At 42.3% G+C, this 19,743-nt stretch overlaps 2 protein-coding genes across 3 annotated transcripts in view; one reads left to right on the forward strand and one right to left on the reverse strand.

The window, feature by feature from the left end:
• PGPEP1L (pyroglutamyl-peptidase I like) lies at window positions 1–8,854 on the forward strand. The gene is given in 5 exon segments (XM_064722482.1): window positions 1–76; window positions 1,743–1,795; window positions 6,944–7,060; window positions 7,521–7,750; window positions 8,665–8,854. Coding segments are annotated over 5 exon segments (666 nt in total).
• A 1,489-nt stretch (window positions 8,855–10,343) lies between these two features.
• IGF1R (insulin like growth factor 1 receptor) overlaps window positions 10,344–19,743 on the reverse strand; it is a 168,925-nt gene continuing 159,525 nt past the window's right edge. For both annotated transcript variants that reach the window (XM_064721727.1, XM_064721726.1), the window contains exon 21: window positions 10,344–17,795. In XM_064721727.1, the coding sequence (XP_064577797.1) occupies window positions 17,429–17,795 (367 nt within the window). In that variant the 3' untranslated portion in view covers window positions 10,344–17,428. The remainder of the gene's footprint in view (window positions 17,796–19,743) is intronic.

The following is a 19,743-nucleotide window of genomic DNA, read 5'->3' on the forward strand; positions in this document are numbered from 1 at the left end:
ATGGGCAGAACTAGTCTTGCTTGCTCCAGCCCTAACTGCAGATGAGCTGGATGGGGAGTGCAGGAAAGGGCAAGAGGTATTTGTTAACCTCCTAAAAGGCTGACAGTCTGGTTGGTTCTCTCCTATGATATTTATGGCACATACCCTTGTTGGGAACACTTCTTAGCACCCTGTTAGTTTTTTCCTCCCTTTAGATCACCATTTATGTCCAGAAATCTCCTTGGTCAAAAAGCTTTAGACTAGTTAAGACACATGTGCATCTTTAATCTACTACAGAGATTATCACAGCATGTCTCTGTCACATTTTCACCTGCTCAGAATATAAACCTGCTGGCAGGGAGCCCAGGTTATTATATGGAACCCAGTCACATTCACCCAGTTACCTCTCCACATTGCTGCAGGTATTGCAGTAAAACTCTCATACAATTAGTTATTTTTCATAGCAATTTTATCCTAAGCAGTAGTTTCTAAGGGCCACCACTGACACAAGTGTTTCATTGTGAGCTACTTAATAACTTTATTATAATTCTGCAATTCTGCACACACAGGTACAGAAACTCCTACAACTACAGCTCCAAGATGGAGCAGGTGCCACCCGAATTTTGCTCTCAAAGCAGAGTGGGAATAATGGGGTTTTATGTTTCCTGGAAATGTGAAATGAGCACCATTTTCTTTGTTCCCTCACCACAGGAGAAACTCAAACCTTGTCAAAAATATAAGCTTTTGATAACCTAAAAGAGAAAAGATGGAGCAGTTATGAAATAAATATTAACAAATTAAGAAATGCTTAAAGTCTAGCACTAATTAAGCTGTCACAAGCCTGCATTTAGGCTTAATTTTCTCTACATACAAGTAGCTTTCTCTGTGCAAAATGGCAATCATCTGCTGTCAAGTATTTACTTGTCCATTTAAGGATTTTAAATATTTAAGAGTTATAGCATTAAAACCATTTCACAAACTCATTTTCCTGACACCCAGTATCTAGGACTTAGCAACACTCTGGATTGAGAACATTAATTGAGATTAATAAAGATAGTGGGAGTTTTCCTTCAAACTTTTTAATGACAAAATGCCCATCTGCTCAAAATTAGGTCTTTTCCCTTTTTATAAAAAAAAATCCTTTCACAAAAAAAGATGCATAAAATTGAATGTAATACTTGGGAGTCAAAGTGTTCTTTCCCCTTTTCTCCTCTCTTTTCCTGGGGGAAAAAGTGAAGACATTTTTCCCAGCATCACAAAAAAGCACAGTTTCCCAGACAGAAAACTAAGTTTTCATTACTTGCTATTAAAATAAATTTTACTCTTTCAAACATTTTCATTAAGTATGCATGTCTTAATCTTCATGAGCTTTAACAATAAGAATGATACATTAACTGTGACCCGGGAGTATTTAATACCATAACTTTTAGTAGTGGTATTTCTATGGATGATGAGCCTTCCCCAAAATTATCATTTACATGATCTGTCCTATTGGAGGTACATTTATCCAGCTCCAGTTAAGGCTCTCTCATAAGAAAGGCTTGACATGAATGAAGATTGCAGGATTAGTTCTTTTATCAGTGAATATACAAATTGAAAATACTGTTCCCTTAAGTGTTACTAAAGCTAAATCCTATCTAAAAAACTCAACCTCCATAACCAAAAATAGGAAGATAAAAATCCAATATGTGTGTGCACACATCAACACCTAATCTGCAATTGTAGAGTAAGCACAGGTTAAAATCACCTTTCTTTCTTTTCAGGTTTTGGTCCCTTCAGACAATACCTGGTTAATTCTAGCTGGGAAGCAGTGAAGGTAGGCATAAAAAGGAAAAAAATGAGGGAGGCATTTTATTTTTTAGCCATCCCAACACAAACTGGTCTTATGCTTTCCATTCCCTTTTCATGACTCATTAAACAGAATTGTGCCTCATGGAGCAGACACACAACATGGAACAAAGAGGATAATGCATTGAAATATTATTTTACTTGCTTTATTTTTGGAGCCATTTAGGCACTTTAAAATATTATTCTTCATTTTAAAAATTTATTTTTTCTTATGGTGCCTTTTCTACAACTATTGCATGTGCCACAGGTTATGTCTGTCTGTAGTAAACCATCATCTCTCCTATCACAGTTCATTTTATCCTGTGTGAGGTGATTTGCTTCTCACACAAGTGTAGCCTATTGAGTTCTCACTGCTTGCTTCAGGAACACAGAACCTAAATACTGCCAGCTCTGAGTGGGAGTTCACATTTCAGCTTTGGCTTCCACTTTCAAATGACAGTGAATTCTGCAGTTAAATTGAAAACAAGGTCATTCGGAGGGGTTTTTTCCTCCATACACCTTGACCAGCAGTAATAAATCTCAGATGCAGTCTTGAAAATTCCTGCTTGTTTCCTAAATCCGTGTAGCAGAACAAATTTAGCTGGGGGATACAAAGGCATGGTTTGGATACCTGGCTTTCAGCATCAGCTGATTCATTCTCCCTGTCACAGACAGCAGCCTTTCCTGGAGCTCAGTTACTCTCATCAGGTACCTATGAACAGAGTTATTGTGAGAGGATCTTCCACATAAGTTTTTAGCAATCCCAAGGTAGAAAGGAGGTTACACAATGAAATCTGAAACTAGTGGGGGAACAGTCAAAGTAGTAAAATTAAATTGGAGCATTGGTCCAAAATATACAAGAAATGACAGATAATATTGGTAAAATGGAAAGTAGGACATGTAAAACAAACCAAGGGGGCTGTGTTCTATTATGAAGACTGAAACTAGTCCTTACAATTTTTAATGCTTTTGGACAATGAAGTGAGAAAGTCAGCTATAGGAATGTATTAGTAATGACAGAAAGGTGATGGCTCTATAGGACTATAACCATAGTAGAAATTTTGGTGACAGCTACTGAATATCTGTTTTGAAACTGAAGTGCACTCAAGCCAAGATGATTGAAAAACAAAGAGCCAGTATGTTTTCCCAAAGACCAAAGCTATAGTAATTCCACCAAAACATACATATTTTCTATTCTAGCTTTGTTGAGTCAAGAATGCTGAGTGCAGCTTGGTGTTTGGTAGAATAAATCTATTGCCCCTTCCAGGTCTTGAGGGGTGTTATCCCTGTAGGCTAACAAGAAACAAAAATCCTTCTGTGATACCTTTCCACATCCCAGTCATGACAGGAGACCCATAAATTATCTTAACTCCAACTTGACATGTGCCCTAAACCACAAATATTTGTCAGTTGACAGTGTTCTTGCTCATTATTTCCTGATTCCTATTGGTTCTAATTTTGGGTGCAAGGTCATCCTCTTCTGGCTGAAAATAGAGCATATTCTTTATCTGCAATCTAAACAGCCTCGTGAGGACACACCGATGGGATGAGTTTTCTGTAACAATGCCATGAGCTGCCCATGCCAGGGACTTACATAACAAGGGCCATGGCATTCCCTAGCAAAACAGATGTCAGTCCTTGTACAGGGAGGAGAACAAATCCATTTCCCTCTGATGTGGCACCCTCTATGTGGAATCAATTTGTATTCAGACTGGGGATGCTGCTTTGGTTTCCTACTCCCCAGCAAAGGTGGTTAATTCAGGCAATTCAGAGAAATTTGCTGCAAATCTGGAAGCACTTTGAATTTCGATAGGCTTCTCCACAATAAATAGCAATCTCGTAGTATTGTTCCATTGGCCTCATTCAGGGGAGTAGCCCTATGATCTTCAGGAAGCTTATGCACATATATTAAAGATAGCACAATTTAGTATTTACATCTGGAAGTAATCCTGCCTTGGCTTGGGATACCTGCATAGATCACTGGAGTGACATAAAACCCTCCAGCCAAGTCTCTTTGCTGTGAACCACGCAAGTGTGCACTCAGATTCATCCTCAGCAACGTGCTGAGCAGCCAGAACAGACCTACTGAATATGACTGGACATATGGCTGAATGCCTTTGTAGCATTACCCAGAACTATCCTAATTATTACCCCAAAATGAAGTAGGTGCTTATCAAAAGCCTGGATAGCACCCTCAGTGATGATGTAATGCTGATACACACAGCCTTAGAAGTTCACATCCCAGAAGGGTCCTCATACCAAAAGCCTCTGAAATCCTGTAAAAATATATTTAACAGTTCCAGTGTCCTAATTCCAAAGCAAAACCTCACTCTCCATGCTCTTGAAATGGATCCTTGGCCAAAGAACCTTGCCCTGCTCTGAGCAATACTTGATCTTACACTCCACTGTTTCCTTAAGCTCCTCCACAAGGTGCTGCTGATGGGATCAGCTGTGCCAGTCCAACCTTTTTGCTGTGTCTCCTCCTGCAGAATGTCCTGTCTGCAGCTTGGCTGCAAAATGACCTTTCAGGGCACTCCACCATCAAGGTCAGAGTCCCCAGCTAATAGGGCACAAATGTAAGTTGAGTGACAACATTCATAGTAATTAAACTGTTAGTGCAAAGAACAGGTCACATTTCCAACTGCTTCTGGGAACTATGTCTGCTATCAGGAGATGAGGATCAGATCTCCCAGCACAGTTTTTCATCCTGCCACTGACCATGTGGTCTTTGGAAATCTGTCATTTAATCTGTCTCTCTCCCCTTCTGCTTTAGTTTCATCATCTGTGAAACCAAGACATTGCTATTTAGTGCCTTCATTTCTGTGTTGGAACTTTCTTACATCCCTGAAGTTTTAAGAAGGTTATCTACAGGATTAGAAAAAAACCCAACAACTTAAAACAACCAAAACCCCAAACCAAACACATAAACAAAACCCCACTAACCAGCCACACAAAACACCTTTGTTTGCAATGTACTTGCAGTCTGGCTGGGCCAACCGAAACCTGGTTTCCTTTCTGCACCAGCACGAGCAGTTCACAAAATTAACACACACAACAACCTTCCCAGCAACCCAAACCAGTGAGAACTCAGGCAAACTCAGTGATGTTTTCCAGAGTTTTCTAGAAGTTCTAGCTATTTCCAACATACAGAGTTTCCAGTACCAACCTTAGCACAGCACTGTGCAAATCACTTCTCTTTGGACCAGAACACCAGTGGACCAGGACTATGACCACAACTCACAATAGCTCAAGGTCAGCAGCTGATAATGCTGGATTTCTTCTCCCTTCTAGAAGAACTTCCCAAGAAAGAATCTTCATGTTTTCTTTCTAACCACTTTTCCCACAAAACAGTCCTCCAAAACTCTTCTCCTTCGAAATTTCCTTTCCAGTTTCAACTACACAAGACAGGCACTTGTTTACTTAATTCACTTACCAGTGTGAGCTCTGGTTTCCATGTGCAGTTACCCTCCTCTAACCATCTTCAATCTCCCACCTTAAAAGCAAAATTGGTTCTGGTTAAGGCTCAGACAAGGAACAGCCTTTTTTTAATTTTGCTCCATGTTTACACATCTGGTCTAACAGGGTGTAAACCCGTGGCTGGGATTGTTAGACAACACAGAAACACACATTATTGACAACACGCTGAAATTGCTTAGGACATAGAGAACCATCTTCCCTTGACACAAATTCTCAGCCATTTGCTATGGCCAGCTTCAGTCTGGTCCTGCACAACAGTATTTCTGTGTGATTCTGCCATGACAACTGGTGACAACAGAATGTCTTGACCCAGAGAGCACGAGAGGAGAGCAGCATTACAGCTGCCTCTGGGTCTCCACGTTCTGCACCAAAGTTAGGGGTAGTCGAGTCCTCTAAGCTTATAGTTTAAAAGAAAGACTCTCACTAAATGTAAAAATTAAAAATGCTTCGGAAAAGCAAATGCTAATTGTGAACCAGCTGGGGTTTTCTTGTGTGGAGGCTCAGGCACAGTACAGCATTCTTCAGCAGGATGATGCAATGGGCTCTCAAAGACTGTCAGCGCCCACAGGAAAAAAGGCTGGCACTGTTCTCCAAATGTGTTTACTTCCCTGCAGGCATTGTTTCCTTGCTTGTGTCAAATAGTTTATTGAGCACAGCTAATCAATGCTTCCGCTGACAAGAAAATTGGAACAGTTTATATAGGAAGCGAGTGGTGAAGGGCAGGTTTCCCAGAACTGTGGGCCTCATCCGCAGGGGTATCCTGAGTGAGAAACAAAAACCTGAGAAGTTGATGACACTGAATAGTTACAGGTCTCCTGGGCCAATCAGACACCTCCACTTTTGCCTGTGCCCCCTTAAAACTTACCCCGTACCATCCTTTGGGAGTGGTTTACTCAAATGGAACAGGGATTTTCAGCCACCATTCTGCTTTTCTTGGACAGAGCTTCCCACTTCAGATGAATTCCTTCTGCACCCTGCCACTGCAGCTGCTTACCTTCTGCTGAGGCCTAGGCCTGGCTTGTTAGCCCTGTTCCAATGACAAAATCATTTCAAGTCACTTCCATGTGACATTCATTCTCCAGACCATCTTCCAACCAGCTGGCCAAGCTGCTGCTTTGAAAGGTGCCCTTGCTCCATTCACCTCAATTCTGGGCATAATTTTTTCTTTGGGAAAATTGTGTGGAAACTCAACTGTACATAATTGACAGAGAAGTAACATCTCAGTGACATTTCCTTTTACTAGAAAAACATTCTACCAGATCTTTCAGAGAAACAGCTCTTACCTACAAATAGCAAAGCCTATTTAGATGCTTTCAGGGGTGGAGCTTTTCTGAGAGATGCTGCCTCATGGTTCCCCAGGGACCAGTCCCAAAGCAATAACCCCTCCCACCCACTGGAGGCTGAGCATCTCCTTGGAAAACACAACAATGGCTCCACATGGATAGATGTGACATTAGCAAACTGTTTAGCACATTTTAGTCTCTTCCAGTTAAAAGAGAGGGAGCAACAACAAAACAAATCTCATTGCAGACCAACAACAGGAACCATGGGCTAAGGTGTGGCTCTTTCAGGTGTTTCCTCAGTTGAATCAGCCCAGTTTGTTTATCAGTCAGAAATCCAATGCTCCTTCATGTCTTTGGTGGCTTTTTTGTAAACACAGGAGCTGTCCAAGAGAGGCCTTGGTGAAAACATTGATCTCCGGATCATGCAGCTGCCAGTGGTTTACCAAAAAGCAAAGGAGCAAGTCTGCAAGATATGGACAACTCTTCAGCCACTGGTGGGTAATGATGAAGTTAAACAATCTCCTCCCCTCCCCTGAATACAATGAAAAAATCACCAAGGGAGTATTGCAAAACATCAAACAACTCTGGAAAGTGACTGTTGAAACTGCGATCAAGGTTCCAAGCTGAAATTCGGAGCACACACTAATTAGCATGCTGGTTTAACCCTGTACCAGTTAAACAGCATAACTGATGCTGAACAAAGGAAAGGAAAATATCTACCACAAACTGCAAAAAAGGTACTGCTGCTCTGCAGTCCTGACTAGACTCAACAAAAACTAAAGCCTAATTTCGTTCTCATTTATAATACTTTATCAAAGTTTTCTTTAGACATGAGCAAGGCTCCCCACCTTCAAGCCAGTAACTCACATAATGCTTGGACCTTTTGCATCACATGTTTTTAAAAGCAGGTCTCATTTTTAATTTCCTATTATTCACTCTGGTGGGAAAAACCAGCTTACAGTTCACGTTGGGCTGGCTTCGTCCACCACAGCGCTCATCATCCTGGAGCAGTGTGGGAAGAACAAAGGCTACCAGGAGAGGGATGCTCGTGGCTTTCACCCAGAAGGTGCCTGCTGCGTGCTAGATGGCCCAGAAAAGATTGAATCTACAATTAATATGAAGACTCTCTGGAAAAACGTCTCAGTGGAAGGGATTGATATCATCCTTTCCAGAGATGCAGGAAGGTAAACATCGCGTATCAGGGGCTCACAAAAACAACTCAATCTGCTCATCTAACCCTGGAGAATCTTTGCCATGAGCTCTCCTCCAATCAAAATCACTCCAAAGCAAATTCTTTAAGGGGCACAAGTATGAAACTGGGATGATTTTAAATTTGATGTAAAGCAGCCTTCATGAAAAGCTACAGCCAGTAGATATTTTTCCATAGATTTGTAAATTCCAAAAGAAACAAGTTCCAACATAGCACACCCTGTGATGAGCAACTCCAGTAAACCTCAGCTATTTAGAGCCTGAAAGCAATACAGACTAGTAGCAGATTTTAATCTATTTTTCTCAACTGGGAGGGATACAAAATGTAAATAGATACACTGGAGAACAGCAATTACAGGTACTGTTAGAACCAGGCCTGTGATCTCATTATGTATTCCAGTAGCACTGAAGCAATTTTCTACTATGGTAGTCTTCACTGGAAAGGAAAACAAACCAGTAATTTTATTTTAAATAAAAATCAGCTAATATTGGCCCTTAAATTCAAGATTTGCACCTGAATTTTAAAAGATGGAATGATCAGAAAAATCTTTTCAGAGATTTTATAACTTAGACAAAAACTGTGTTACATGGTTGTAATTTCCAGCAGGGTGTGTTACCTTTCCCACCCCACAAGAATGTCTTGTGATTTTATTTTTTTTTTATTTAAAGTTCTTTGTGGGTGGGTGTCTGAGAAACCAAACCATCAGATAAGCAACATTTGTTTCTCAAACTTGGTTTATTTCAGCATTTCCTTTATTCACTAAGCAAATATGTTCTTAATAATTTCATAAACCAGATCTGGTTTGGCTACTTAGAATATTTAAATTTAATCAAGGTTTACTGAGCCTTAATTCAGGTTCCTGGTTTTGTTTTGTTCTTAATATTGCAGGTACATCTGTGATTACACCTACTACACTTCTCTGTATTATGGCAATGGAAGAGCTGCTTTCATCCACGTCCCTCCATTATCTGAGTCGGTAACAGCAGAATTTCTAGGAAAAGCATTACAGACCATTATCTTAGCAATGTTGGAACAGTGTGGGGAACAGAGAGAGATGGATCACAGAGGGAAAAAATGAGGATTTCTTAGAATGCAATTCCTTACCTCTGAAATGAAGCAGATTTAATGATTATTTAAAACTCACACACAAAGGATTTTCTAGCCCACGTTACTTTCAGTGAAATTTGCTTGCAAAACCCAACCAACCATTTGCATCTCTTAGAAAGGGCTTGAGGGGAAAAAATCCAAGTGATTGGTGGTTCATATTGCTAACAATAAAGTTGTTCAGATTCCAGAAATTGTGAAACTGGATTGAAAACATTTTAGGATGCTTAATCCTGGTTCTGTTGGTTAGAAAAAAACATCAATAAAGACTTGCTGACCCCAGATGGATGCTTGCAGCTGTAAGGACTCAGCATGGGATGGACATAACAGAGATCCTCTTCAGCCCCTGTCTGAGTCCAGAGTTCAGCCCATAAAAAATTTGGGTATGGGGGAAATCAAAACACACTTGGAAATTCTGGTGTGGAAGTTTTACAGTTCTCTCTTACTGACCTGCTGTGGATGCTGCTTTCCACATTAGCAACATGTTCTGATCCAGAGTGAACACAGAAAACTGGAAACCAGCAGGATCTATAATGCTGTTGTTGGTAACTTGCATTTCAACCCACAGCAGCCACTTTCTCCAAATTCTCAGTGCCTGTCCCAAGGGGAAAACCCCATTGTCCTTCCACAGAGCACAGCCCAAAGGCAAATCCAAGAGCTAACCTGTCCCAAGAGAGGCAATCCTGAAGCACTGCCCTGTGGAGAGGGTTCCCTACAGAACAGGCACCAAAGGAGATCCCAAATTGTAAAACATGGGAGCAGATCCTCCCCATCTCAAAGAGCTCCTTACAGAAGTGCTGGGTACCACAGAGGGTCACAGCACTGCCTTCAGCACACAGGGGATGTCCACGCTCTCCTCTGAAATCCTGCTGCCAGGACACAAGGACAAGATGAAATCAGTCAGGAACAGCACAGCAGCAGCACAATCTGGACACCTGGGATTTCCTGAGGGAAACAAAAGCCTGTTCCTCAAGCACCATCAGTAGAGAGGACAAGAGACAAACACACCAGCACAGGCTGGGGCATCAGGCCACCTCTGAGCCCTGTTTTAGTCAACACCTTGCTGCCAAGAGTCTGAGGAACTGGAAATGCCAAGACAATGCTGGTTTTCTGGCCACTGTCCTTTCCAGTGTTACAGAAAGCTGAAAACCAGGTACTGGCTGGCTGAATGCCTCACATGGGGACTGCTCTGCAGGTAAATAAAAACTAACAATGCTCACCTTATTCACAGGAACCGCCTCGTGCAAACTGCTCAAATCTCAGCCATGAAGGATCCAAAAGCTCAGTGTCTCTGGATGAAAATGCTTTTGATTTCAATCAAACAATGGCAGTACTGACTCCTATTAAGAGTAGCTCAAATAGATGCAGCCAAAAGGGCAGTGGAAGACCAGAGCAGCTTTGCTCCGAGTTTTCTAACCTGTATTCGCTTTGCATAAGGAGCAACAAAATCAGAAACAAACAAATGCATACAGAATTCTTTTATTTAACTTAAATCATGTAGTACTGAAACTACTAGAAAAAAGCAGAGTAAGAGAAACTAAAGGAGCCTTAGCTTCAGCCATTCAAAATAGACAAAGTTTCTTCTTTTCATAATGTAAAGAATCCCGAGTATATCGCAATAACAGGAATAAATTCTTACAACAGAATATACAAAAACATTTTGAAATTTTTTTATCTACTGATTCATTTTAATATAAACACAGGAATTTCTTTAGGAATAATTTATACACAGCAAGTCTTTTAATGTAATAAATTGGCCATGTTATTGTTTAATTTTCTCTTAAAAAAATTTAAACAAGAAAAATTGGAAAATGTATTTGCAACTGCATCCATTCCTTAGCACTTTCTAGTTTTTTGTCCCAGAGGTAGACATACTCTGGCCAATCCTTTCATCTCAAACCTCACTGGTTCAGAAAACAGAAGAAGAGAAAGGTGTCCCTGTCCACAGCAGAGAGGTTGGATCTTCAAGATTTTTAAATAACAATAAATAGGGACCCTCCCTTGCTCATTTCAACAAAGCTTCCAATGGTGCCCTACAGCTTTACACAAGCATTTAAAAGTGATAAGAAATTTGCAAAGAACTCTTCAATAGTAATTACCAAAGCCACCTTCCCTCTTTCCCTGATGCAGTGGCATCCTTCAGAGCAGGTGCTGAGCAGCCCCGGGAGCCTGGGGAGCAGCAAACCCCGCTCTGCTTCCCTGACCAGTGAGGCTCCTGTCATCCATGAAGGTAACTGCCCTGGACAGCAAAGTGAAATGACCACGTAAGAGGATCCCACCCCAACCAGAGGGCTCTGGAAGACCAGGATACTGAAGATACAGAACATTTTCCCACCTCCTTTACTCACTCGCTGTATACTGGGTCACAAAGCTTGGGCGGGACAGGGGAGAGGGACAAGCCATGAACTGGACAAGTCAGCGATTCCTTTTTGGCATATTGTAAAGCTAACTAGTAACTGGTACCATGGAAAAACTGATCACAGACAGACACACCCACACACGGACACAGAAAAGTGCCCTTAAATTATATTTTAGGCATTTATAAACTACAAACATTTTATAAAATTATTCTATGTACTTACAAAACGCAATGAAACATTTAGTTAGTTCTTGTAAACCAGATCTTCGTCAACTGACTACCCGTAATCTACTGGACTTGAAGCCCTATTGAAAATGCTAATTAATGGTTACTAATCAACAGAACGCATACCCAAAAAATATATATGAGCACACACGCATATGCACATACACAAACTAGTGAAGTCCTAAGGTACTTGCAGAACAGGCCGACTGCAGGCGAGACCGATCCGTACAGGCCGATGACCAACCACTGCCACACTCCTGGTAAGGAATTTACTGCTCCAGCTGCAAAGTCCAGAGGTTCATTTACAAGTACCAACAACCACAATTGGGACACCTGAGCGCTGCTGCTGTCCCACAGATTAAGCTCAGGATACTACCTCAAACTTCTGCCAAGCCCTGTGTCTCTGTAAATCCCCACTGCTGCGTCCTTTGTTGTCAGGTGTCTCCCCACAAACTCCTCCGTGCTGACTGACCCAGCTGCTCCATGTCAGAGGCTGTTCAGCACCTCTGAATGAGGAGTCCTTCAAAGCCCTCCTGTCTACTTGAGTTCTGTATCTTCAGCACCCCTGGCCACTTGTGTTGTTTCTACACATCATTCTTCAATCCTTGTCTGCACATCTACTCATGGGTTAAGTTGCAATATCTGGCTTTATCACTGGTTAGTAGGAGTGGATCCCTTGCACCTTCCTCCACTGTTGTTCAGCCCAGTGATTGAATACACGGTTGACAAACAAAATAAGAATAACAGGAAACAAGTGTTACTTGTACTAATGGAATGAAAAGGGTTTAAATATATATATATATATCTATATTATAGATATACATATGCAGATATATATATGTATATATAGATATATATGTATGGAGTTACACCAACAATAGGAGTGTTGTTCACTTAGACTTGGATTGAACCCAACAGCTCTCAGCAGTTCCCAGAGGGCCTGACAGCAGCCCCCTCTGGTCACCAGTCATCCTGGGCAAACTGGGCTTCCTTTCCTTTGTTTTAGGAGACCAAGAGGAGCATCAGTGCACCTGGACCCACACAGCACTTGGCAGCACCTGGGAGGAGCAGGGGCATCACACAGGGTGGCTCCACACCTTGCGCCGTGCTCAGCTGCTGCCTGTGGTTTATCGTCCCTCCAAGGAGCACCTGATTTAGTGCCACGGCCGTGTCTGCACAGCAATCGTGTTCCCTGCAAGCACACCAGCTCCTCTGCCAGGGCACCCTGCAGTGCCACTCAGGAGGGACCCAGGCCGAGCCCTGCAGTCCCTGCTCCCCTCGGCGACGCCAGCTCCTGTCCCACCGCATCGGGACACCCTGGTGCCATTCCTCAAATGCTGCTTTTCAGGGCTGGGTGGGCTTTTGTGTTTAATTTATAAACAAACTGGATTACTTTAACTTTATTCAAACATAGCTGAAGTTCTAAATAAATTTTCCATACCAGACAAGCCAGTGGTCTCAGGGAAGAACAACATTACAAACCATATTATGACTCTATCAAGCCAACATTAATTCTCAGTTGTTCACATGCACAAACAACTCGATTTACTGTCCAAGGGAAGTCTGCATGAAAAACCCATGTGAATAAAGCTATTCAAAATGCACAAAACACAACAAAAAAAGCTATGGAAACAAACAGAACAAAAAAGGAATTAAGCTTGAATTGCAAACACAGAATGCAATGGTATCATGAAGGTGGTTTGGTCCAGGAGAGCTGACTGCCATCACACACGGACACGAGGCCTCGTGGCTGTCTTCTACTGAAGTGCTTTTTGAAATGCTTCTTGTGATGCTACGTCATTAGTGTTTCTTCCTAATGCGTTGTAAAACCACCTACGTACAATTCTACAAACCAGAAACTCGGACAGTTTTAACAAAACCCTCCTAGCCAGCTGAAAGATCTGAGGATCTCCAGTTGCGGTAATCAATATGTGCAAGGGAGGGGAACAGCCACTGCACCCAAAGGTCACTTGAACATCAAACATGGAAAACCAAACGAGTAATAGCGAAAACTTCCAATTTTGCTGGTTTCTCAGGACTAGGGAGAAACGCTCCCTCCAAAGACAAACTGTAGTAGTTAACCACAGCACTGTGTATCCAAGAGGTTGGGTACAACTCCAAGTAGCCAAGCACCACATTACTCAGATACCACAACCAACACCTGCACGAACAGCTGCCAGAGCTGGAAAAAAGGAAACATTATACAGCAAGCTGATGGCAAGCTTATGTTAGTCCTGTGTGCTTGTAAACCAGTTACACGCTGTCAGAGGGCAGTTAAAATTCGATGGCTGGTCCATCAGAATCCACAGTTGTAATGCGTATAAACAGGGGAAGAAAAGGGAACTGACTTTTAACTGGCACATTAAAAGAAATCAATTCAATGTTAGTTTTTAAAAAATAATAATAATAAAAAAAAAAAAATCAGTGCTCTCATCAAACAGAAGCAGCAAAGACCAAAGCTGGTAAATTTGATGTAGCAGCCAGTGACAGGTTTTGGTCAAGAAAGCAATGCCATCCCATATGAGCCAATTTATTTTTGGGTTCTGATTCAGCCAAATATCTTTTTGATGCTTGTGACATCTGAGCAAGAACTGGCAGGAATGACTTAGTCCATTCTACAGGACAAACAGAAAGAACATTCCCTTTAGTATTTCTTCTGGACCTTCAAACATTGTAAACATTTGATTTCTGTAACAGATTTCAGGAAATACTCACAATTTGAAGTTCCCATATCAGGTCAGCTGCATTTCCACTCCTCCAAACACGCAGCGTTTTGCTGCTGACCCAAGGGCTGCTGTGACAGCACATTAAAAAGCCTCTGTGTTTCCTTAAAGAATGGTCACCCTAATCACACAACTCTTGGATTTCTCCTCACAACAACAAATTTTAAGAAATCGGAGAAACCCCTTGGAATTGAGGCAAATATTCTGAGGTGACCCTCTGTGACAGGCAGTGACTGTTCCCCTCCAGAACCTAGAGCATGTGGTATATGGAGTGAGAGGTTACCAGTATCAACGGTATTTATTGGCTGCTGAGAAATGTGAGATGTATTTTTTTTTATATACACACATATAAAAAAATAAGAGTGAGGTAGATAAATGTTTGAAAAAAAAAAAATCAAAAACTGTCCCCCTGTCATACTCTAAAACCCTTATCTCAGTATTTAAATTCATTATGGGGCATCTCTACAGTGATTTAAACTGATATCACAAAAATAAATAAAAAATCCTACATAGAATACCTTCTTAATTAACTTTTTTGTCTTTTTCATTTTCAAAAGGGAAAAAATAACTATGGGACAGAGGCAAGAGAAGATAATGGGACCTAAACTACACAAGCAAAAAGCACTACAAACTTTTAAAAATCTCCAGTCAAAACTAGCAATCAGTATAATTTTTCTCATTGTTCTTACTCAAAACATTTGAACGTTTCCATCCCAGAACCACCTCTTCCTGCCATCGTTTGGTTGGATCAGTGCTAAACAAAGGCCTAGACTGGAACTAAGGTAAGATGAGCAACTGCTGCGACTCCTCGGGTGTCGACTTCCTGACGGCCCCTCCTTCCCCTCTCACCAAGGCTTCTGCAACTGAACAAACAAGCTCACTCGTCTTCTTTTGTTCTGAGGTTTGGTCTGCGATTTAAGCCACAAGCTTGGACTTGTACAGGTTTCCATAGCTGCCAACACTTCACTGTTTGCCAGCCCAGCCGCCGGCCCCAGCTCTGAGCTTCCCACCAGCCCCACGGGAAGGGCGCGGGGGCTCCCCTTTGCCTGGGGGTGGTTTTCTTCACCAGGGCTGGGAAAAGCAGCCCAGGTGCCCTCCAGGAGGGCTTCCCCATCAGGAAGGTGAAGAGCTGGGGTTGGCTGGAGCCAGGTGATCGATGGCCACCTTAGGAATGCCTGGCATCGCCAGCTGCACCTGGCACAGCTCTCGTTCACAGGGTGGAAGGGTTAAAAGAATCTTTTTAAGGATCAGTGACCCAAAAGCCTGGTGTCTGCTGTTGTACCCAACTAATAATTTAAAAAGAATACATGTGTGTGTGTGTGTGTGTGTCTGTGTGGGGACGGGCGGGTGGATGTGTGAACAAGCGGGGAGGGCAGGAGGGATGGGACCCTTGTACAACAATGAATATAAACACTGAACAAGGATGTACTAAATAGTTAACCTTTTGTTTCTGACCTGAGTTTGTATCACGCCTTGCACTGTAAGAGACTCGTGTGCTGTCTGGGCAGAGGTTAGTGGGAAGGAAGGAAAACTGGGCTTAAAAACACCACACCACAGCACTGCCAGAGTGTTCCTGTGCGGGGTGTCCCTTCTTTCTCCTTGTCCCCCTCCAAAGCCCCGTAGCCCACACAGCCAAGATGTTGTAAAACAACTAATGGGAAGAAAAATAAAATTAAAAAAAAAATTAAAAAAAAAAAAGGAGGAAATGTATTTATAAAAAGGCATTAAACAGTTCATGGCAAATCATATGAAAGGTTATCAGTTACTGGGAAGGAGGAAGTAAAAGTTACACACTATAGTACAAAGCATAAGAAAATTTGTTGAAGTGGAAGGGAAGGGAAGGAGGGCAGACCTGAAGGTTTTCATAGATTAAATCCACAAAGATAAAGAACAAAAAAAATAGCAGCTTTTTTCTGTACAGACATATAGATGAGTATCTGAACCGTAAGAAAGTTATAAAAGTGACACAAAAGACAATGTGTATGCAAATGATCCATGGTCTAACATAGAACTGCAAGACCCTTCGAGAAGTCTTAATAATAAAGAGTAAAGGTCAACAAAGCATCGTATACTTGAATCCGGTTACTGCTTTTTTGTGTCTTCTCCAATTTATGTTCCTAGGTGTTTTTTCCTTGCAAGCCTGGGAAGGAAGGCAGGCTGCAACGATGGAGATCTCGGCCGCTCATTCTCAGCTTTTTCGTAACTCATTTTTGGCGGGCGGTTGACTTTTTTGTACGAAATGCACGCGTGTTTGTTTAGCTCACCACTGCCAGTTTTGTCCAGAATTCACTGGGATGGGGACAGGGGTGGAGGGAGGGCTGGTTCTTTACCCCATCCCTTTTATCTTCTCCATCACAAGAAAAGAAAAATAAAAATCACATTTTGTCCAGTTTTGAAAGAAGATCTAGACAATTTGACTTTTTTTAAATTTTTTTTTTTTTAAATACCAGTGCATGACTGAATAGAACATATTGGTCAGGATCTGTTTTGAACAGAGCAGTTGATTACTGTGCTCCTTCCATGACTACAAAAAAACACAAAAGAAAGCAAAAAAACAAACGAAAACAAAAAACAAAGAGTTCATTTTTTTGGCAAAATTTGGCAGCGTTGAAAATGGTAACAGCCTTGGACGAATGATGGCCCTTTTTTATTCTTTTACATGTTCCTAAAAAGATTAAAGAGCAACATTAAAAATCCAGTCTTTTTTAGTTTAGGGTTTTTTTGTGTGTGGTTTTTTTTTGTTTGTTTGTGGTTTTTTGTTTGTGTTTTTTTTTATAAAGACCTACAGTGTTAGGCAGGTGCTTGCAGGGGTACCGGGAACCACCTGGCCTGCAATATCTTTGATCTGATAAAAGTGCTGTACGGTTGAACTTGCACGCAGATATGTTTCCCATTATGAAGCAAAGAGACAGAAAGAAAGAGAAAGAAGAGAGAGAAGAGAGGAGAGAGAGACATCAGATCTCAAGTTTTCTGTTGCTATTAAGTGTTAACATTTAAGAGTTTTAAAAGGCCAACTGTGTGCCCCATGACTGGAGTCCTTGACTGAAACAAACATCTGCTTGCATATTGAAAAAAAAAAAGAAAAAGACGGTAACTTGTTTACTGAAAAAAGGGTTCTCCCAAGTGCAGCTATGGCAGTTCTGAAGATCCACTGAGGTACAGTAGGCTTTTGAATATATTGTGATTTTCTTTCTTTCTTCCCCCAATGCCTGTGTTTGTGTGTGTTTTGCTCCTGCGAGGATCAGCAGGCCGAGGACTGGGGCAGCGGCAGCGCGCGCTCGTTCTTGCGGCCGCCGTTCATGTGCGCGTACGGCTGCCGCTCCTCGAAGCTGGCGCGCAGCACCACCACGCCGGGGCCGTTCTCGGCCTTGTGTCCTGAGTGCTTGTCACTGGGCTGCAGGGTGGAGGAGGGGTCTAAAGGAATGCTCTCCATGTTCTCAGTCTCCAGGTCAAGCTCCTCTGTGTCCGGAGGCTTGTTCTCTTCACTGTAGAAGAAGGAGACCTCTTTGAAGGCTGGGTCCAGCTCGTCTTTGATGCTACCGATGATTTCCAGGAAGGAGGGTCTCATTTTGGGGTTGTACTGCCAGCACATGCGCATCAGTTCGAACCTGGGCAGGGAACACACAGGAGAGACGTTTACTGAGGGCTTCAGAGCCATGACTGGGTCAGACCACAAGTTTTAGAGAATCATTCCATCCCCAGGGAAGGCAAAGTGACAGAACTTGCACAGGCCGAGATCCCCAGGGTTGTGGGTTCAACACCCATAACTGGTCATTTGCTTAAGAGTTGGACTTGATGATCCTGGTGGGTCCCCTGCAGCTCACAATATGCTGTCAATCTGTGTCACATTTCCACCCTCCTCTCATCACCCATTTACTCCCAACACCACCTACCTCACCTTTCCTGCTCCCTCCCCTACACCTGCCCACACCTCCTGTCTCGTGGGTACCTGACATCCAGAACCACTGCATACTTTTATTGTGACTTGGTATTTCTCTTTTTCCTCTAAATTACTCTGTGCTTACTCAGCCATAAGCTACATAATTCCACCTCTCGGAGTATCTTTTTCAAACAACTCATCCCACCCCATCAATACTGACTTGGAAAAAAATTAAAATAGGAAATACACACAAGGTAAAGCACTGCCTTTTTCCCCTGAAAGAAGAAAATTACATTAAAATTAATTGTAATCCCCAGTGGACATTTGCCAATCTCAAAGACATTCTCTAATCTTTTTATTTTAAAATTAGGTTGTTTTCATTTACGGCCAGGGATGCATTAATATTTTACAGAGTGTGAGATCATCTGCTTAAGCACATCCATGATTAGATCTGTACAATGTCCCATGCTGGCAAAACAAAACCACAAAATGAAACTGTAATACAGACATAATGAAAACAGCATTTTCATGACACAGCAAAATTGGATATTCCCAGGAGATCGCCCTGAGCTTTAAACATAACACAAGAAAGGATTTCACCGTCTGTGAAGGTGGAATAGGGATGTCTTCTGTTAACACAGCACAGTAATAGGACAAATTTAAATAAGAAAAGGAAGATTAGCATTAATTCTTCCAGCCAACCCTCTGTGTACACAGTGCTCAGAGGAACACGCTGTGTGGAGGAAGTCACTGCTGGCCAAAACTACTACTCTGTGCTAGAGTAAGAATGGATCTAAAAATAAAATAAAGCCAAGAAAGATCTCTCAGTTAAGGTAATGCCTGTCTCTGACTCACCTGCCAGCACTGGGACCTGCAGCCCCAGTCAGACCCCCTTGGCTTGCTGGGGTTTATTTCCCACCTCTGCCAGCCTTCCCTTAAGCCAGGTCACCTGAACTTTTAGCTTCAATTCTAGAGAACAACAACACCGTATTTCCAACTCACACAGATTTTCAGAGTGCAAACAAGCAATTCTATTTGATCTTTTCATTAGCTCTCACTGCCTTGTGCCCTCAGTTGACCAGATCTCTGCATCAGTGTGGAAAAAAATTATTTTTAAATTAAACAGAGAAAAACAAACAAATTCACTCTCTTTTTGTATAGGACCTAAGTTCATCCCGGAGTAATGTTCCTGCTCTAGAACAACCCTTCCAACAGGACTGACACTGAGCTGGAGAAGCCTGGGCTCTGCAGCCCATGGTGGGTCTGGAGAGAGCTCAGGAGCCCTGGCCTGAAACAAAACCCGCCCAGAAACTCGGGAAATTGGGAAATACTGTTGCACCTCCACTGTGCTCTCAGCTGACGAGAACCAGCAGAGAGGGCAAGTGGCTGTGTTTGGGCTGCAAACACTGCTGAGTGCTCCAACCAAACCCAAAGCAATCTTCACTGAAGTGCATCTAAAGTGCCCAACATCCCTGCCAGACTCCACTGGCAGCGCTCCGCGTGAGCAAACGTCAGCCACCTGAGAATGGCCTTGTGACACCCAACTGGAGCTGGCAAAACCAGTCTGTGCTGGGAGAGCTCCCCGGGTACTCAATGCTGCATTGTAACCGCACGTAGACACGTAAACACTGCCCAGCTCCTGCTTGTTTTGAGTCTGAAAAGCCTTTCAGAGCAAA

The sequence above is a fragment of the Zonotrichia leucophrys genome, chromosome 10, assembly GCF_028769735.1.
Source record: "Zonotrichia leucophrys gambelii isolate GWCS_2022_RI chromosome 10, RI_Zleu_2.0, whole genome shotgun sequence".
NCBI classification, from domain to species: Eukaryota; Metazoa; Chordata; class Aves; order Passeriformes; family Passerellidae; genus Zonotrichia; species Zonotrichia leucophrys.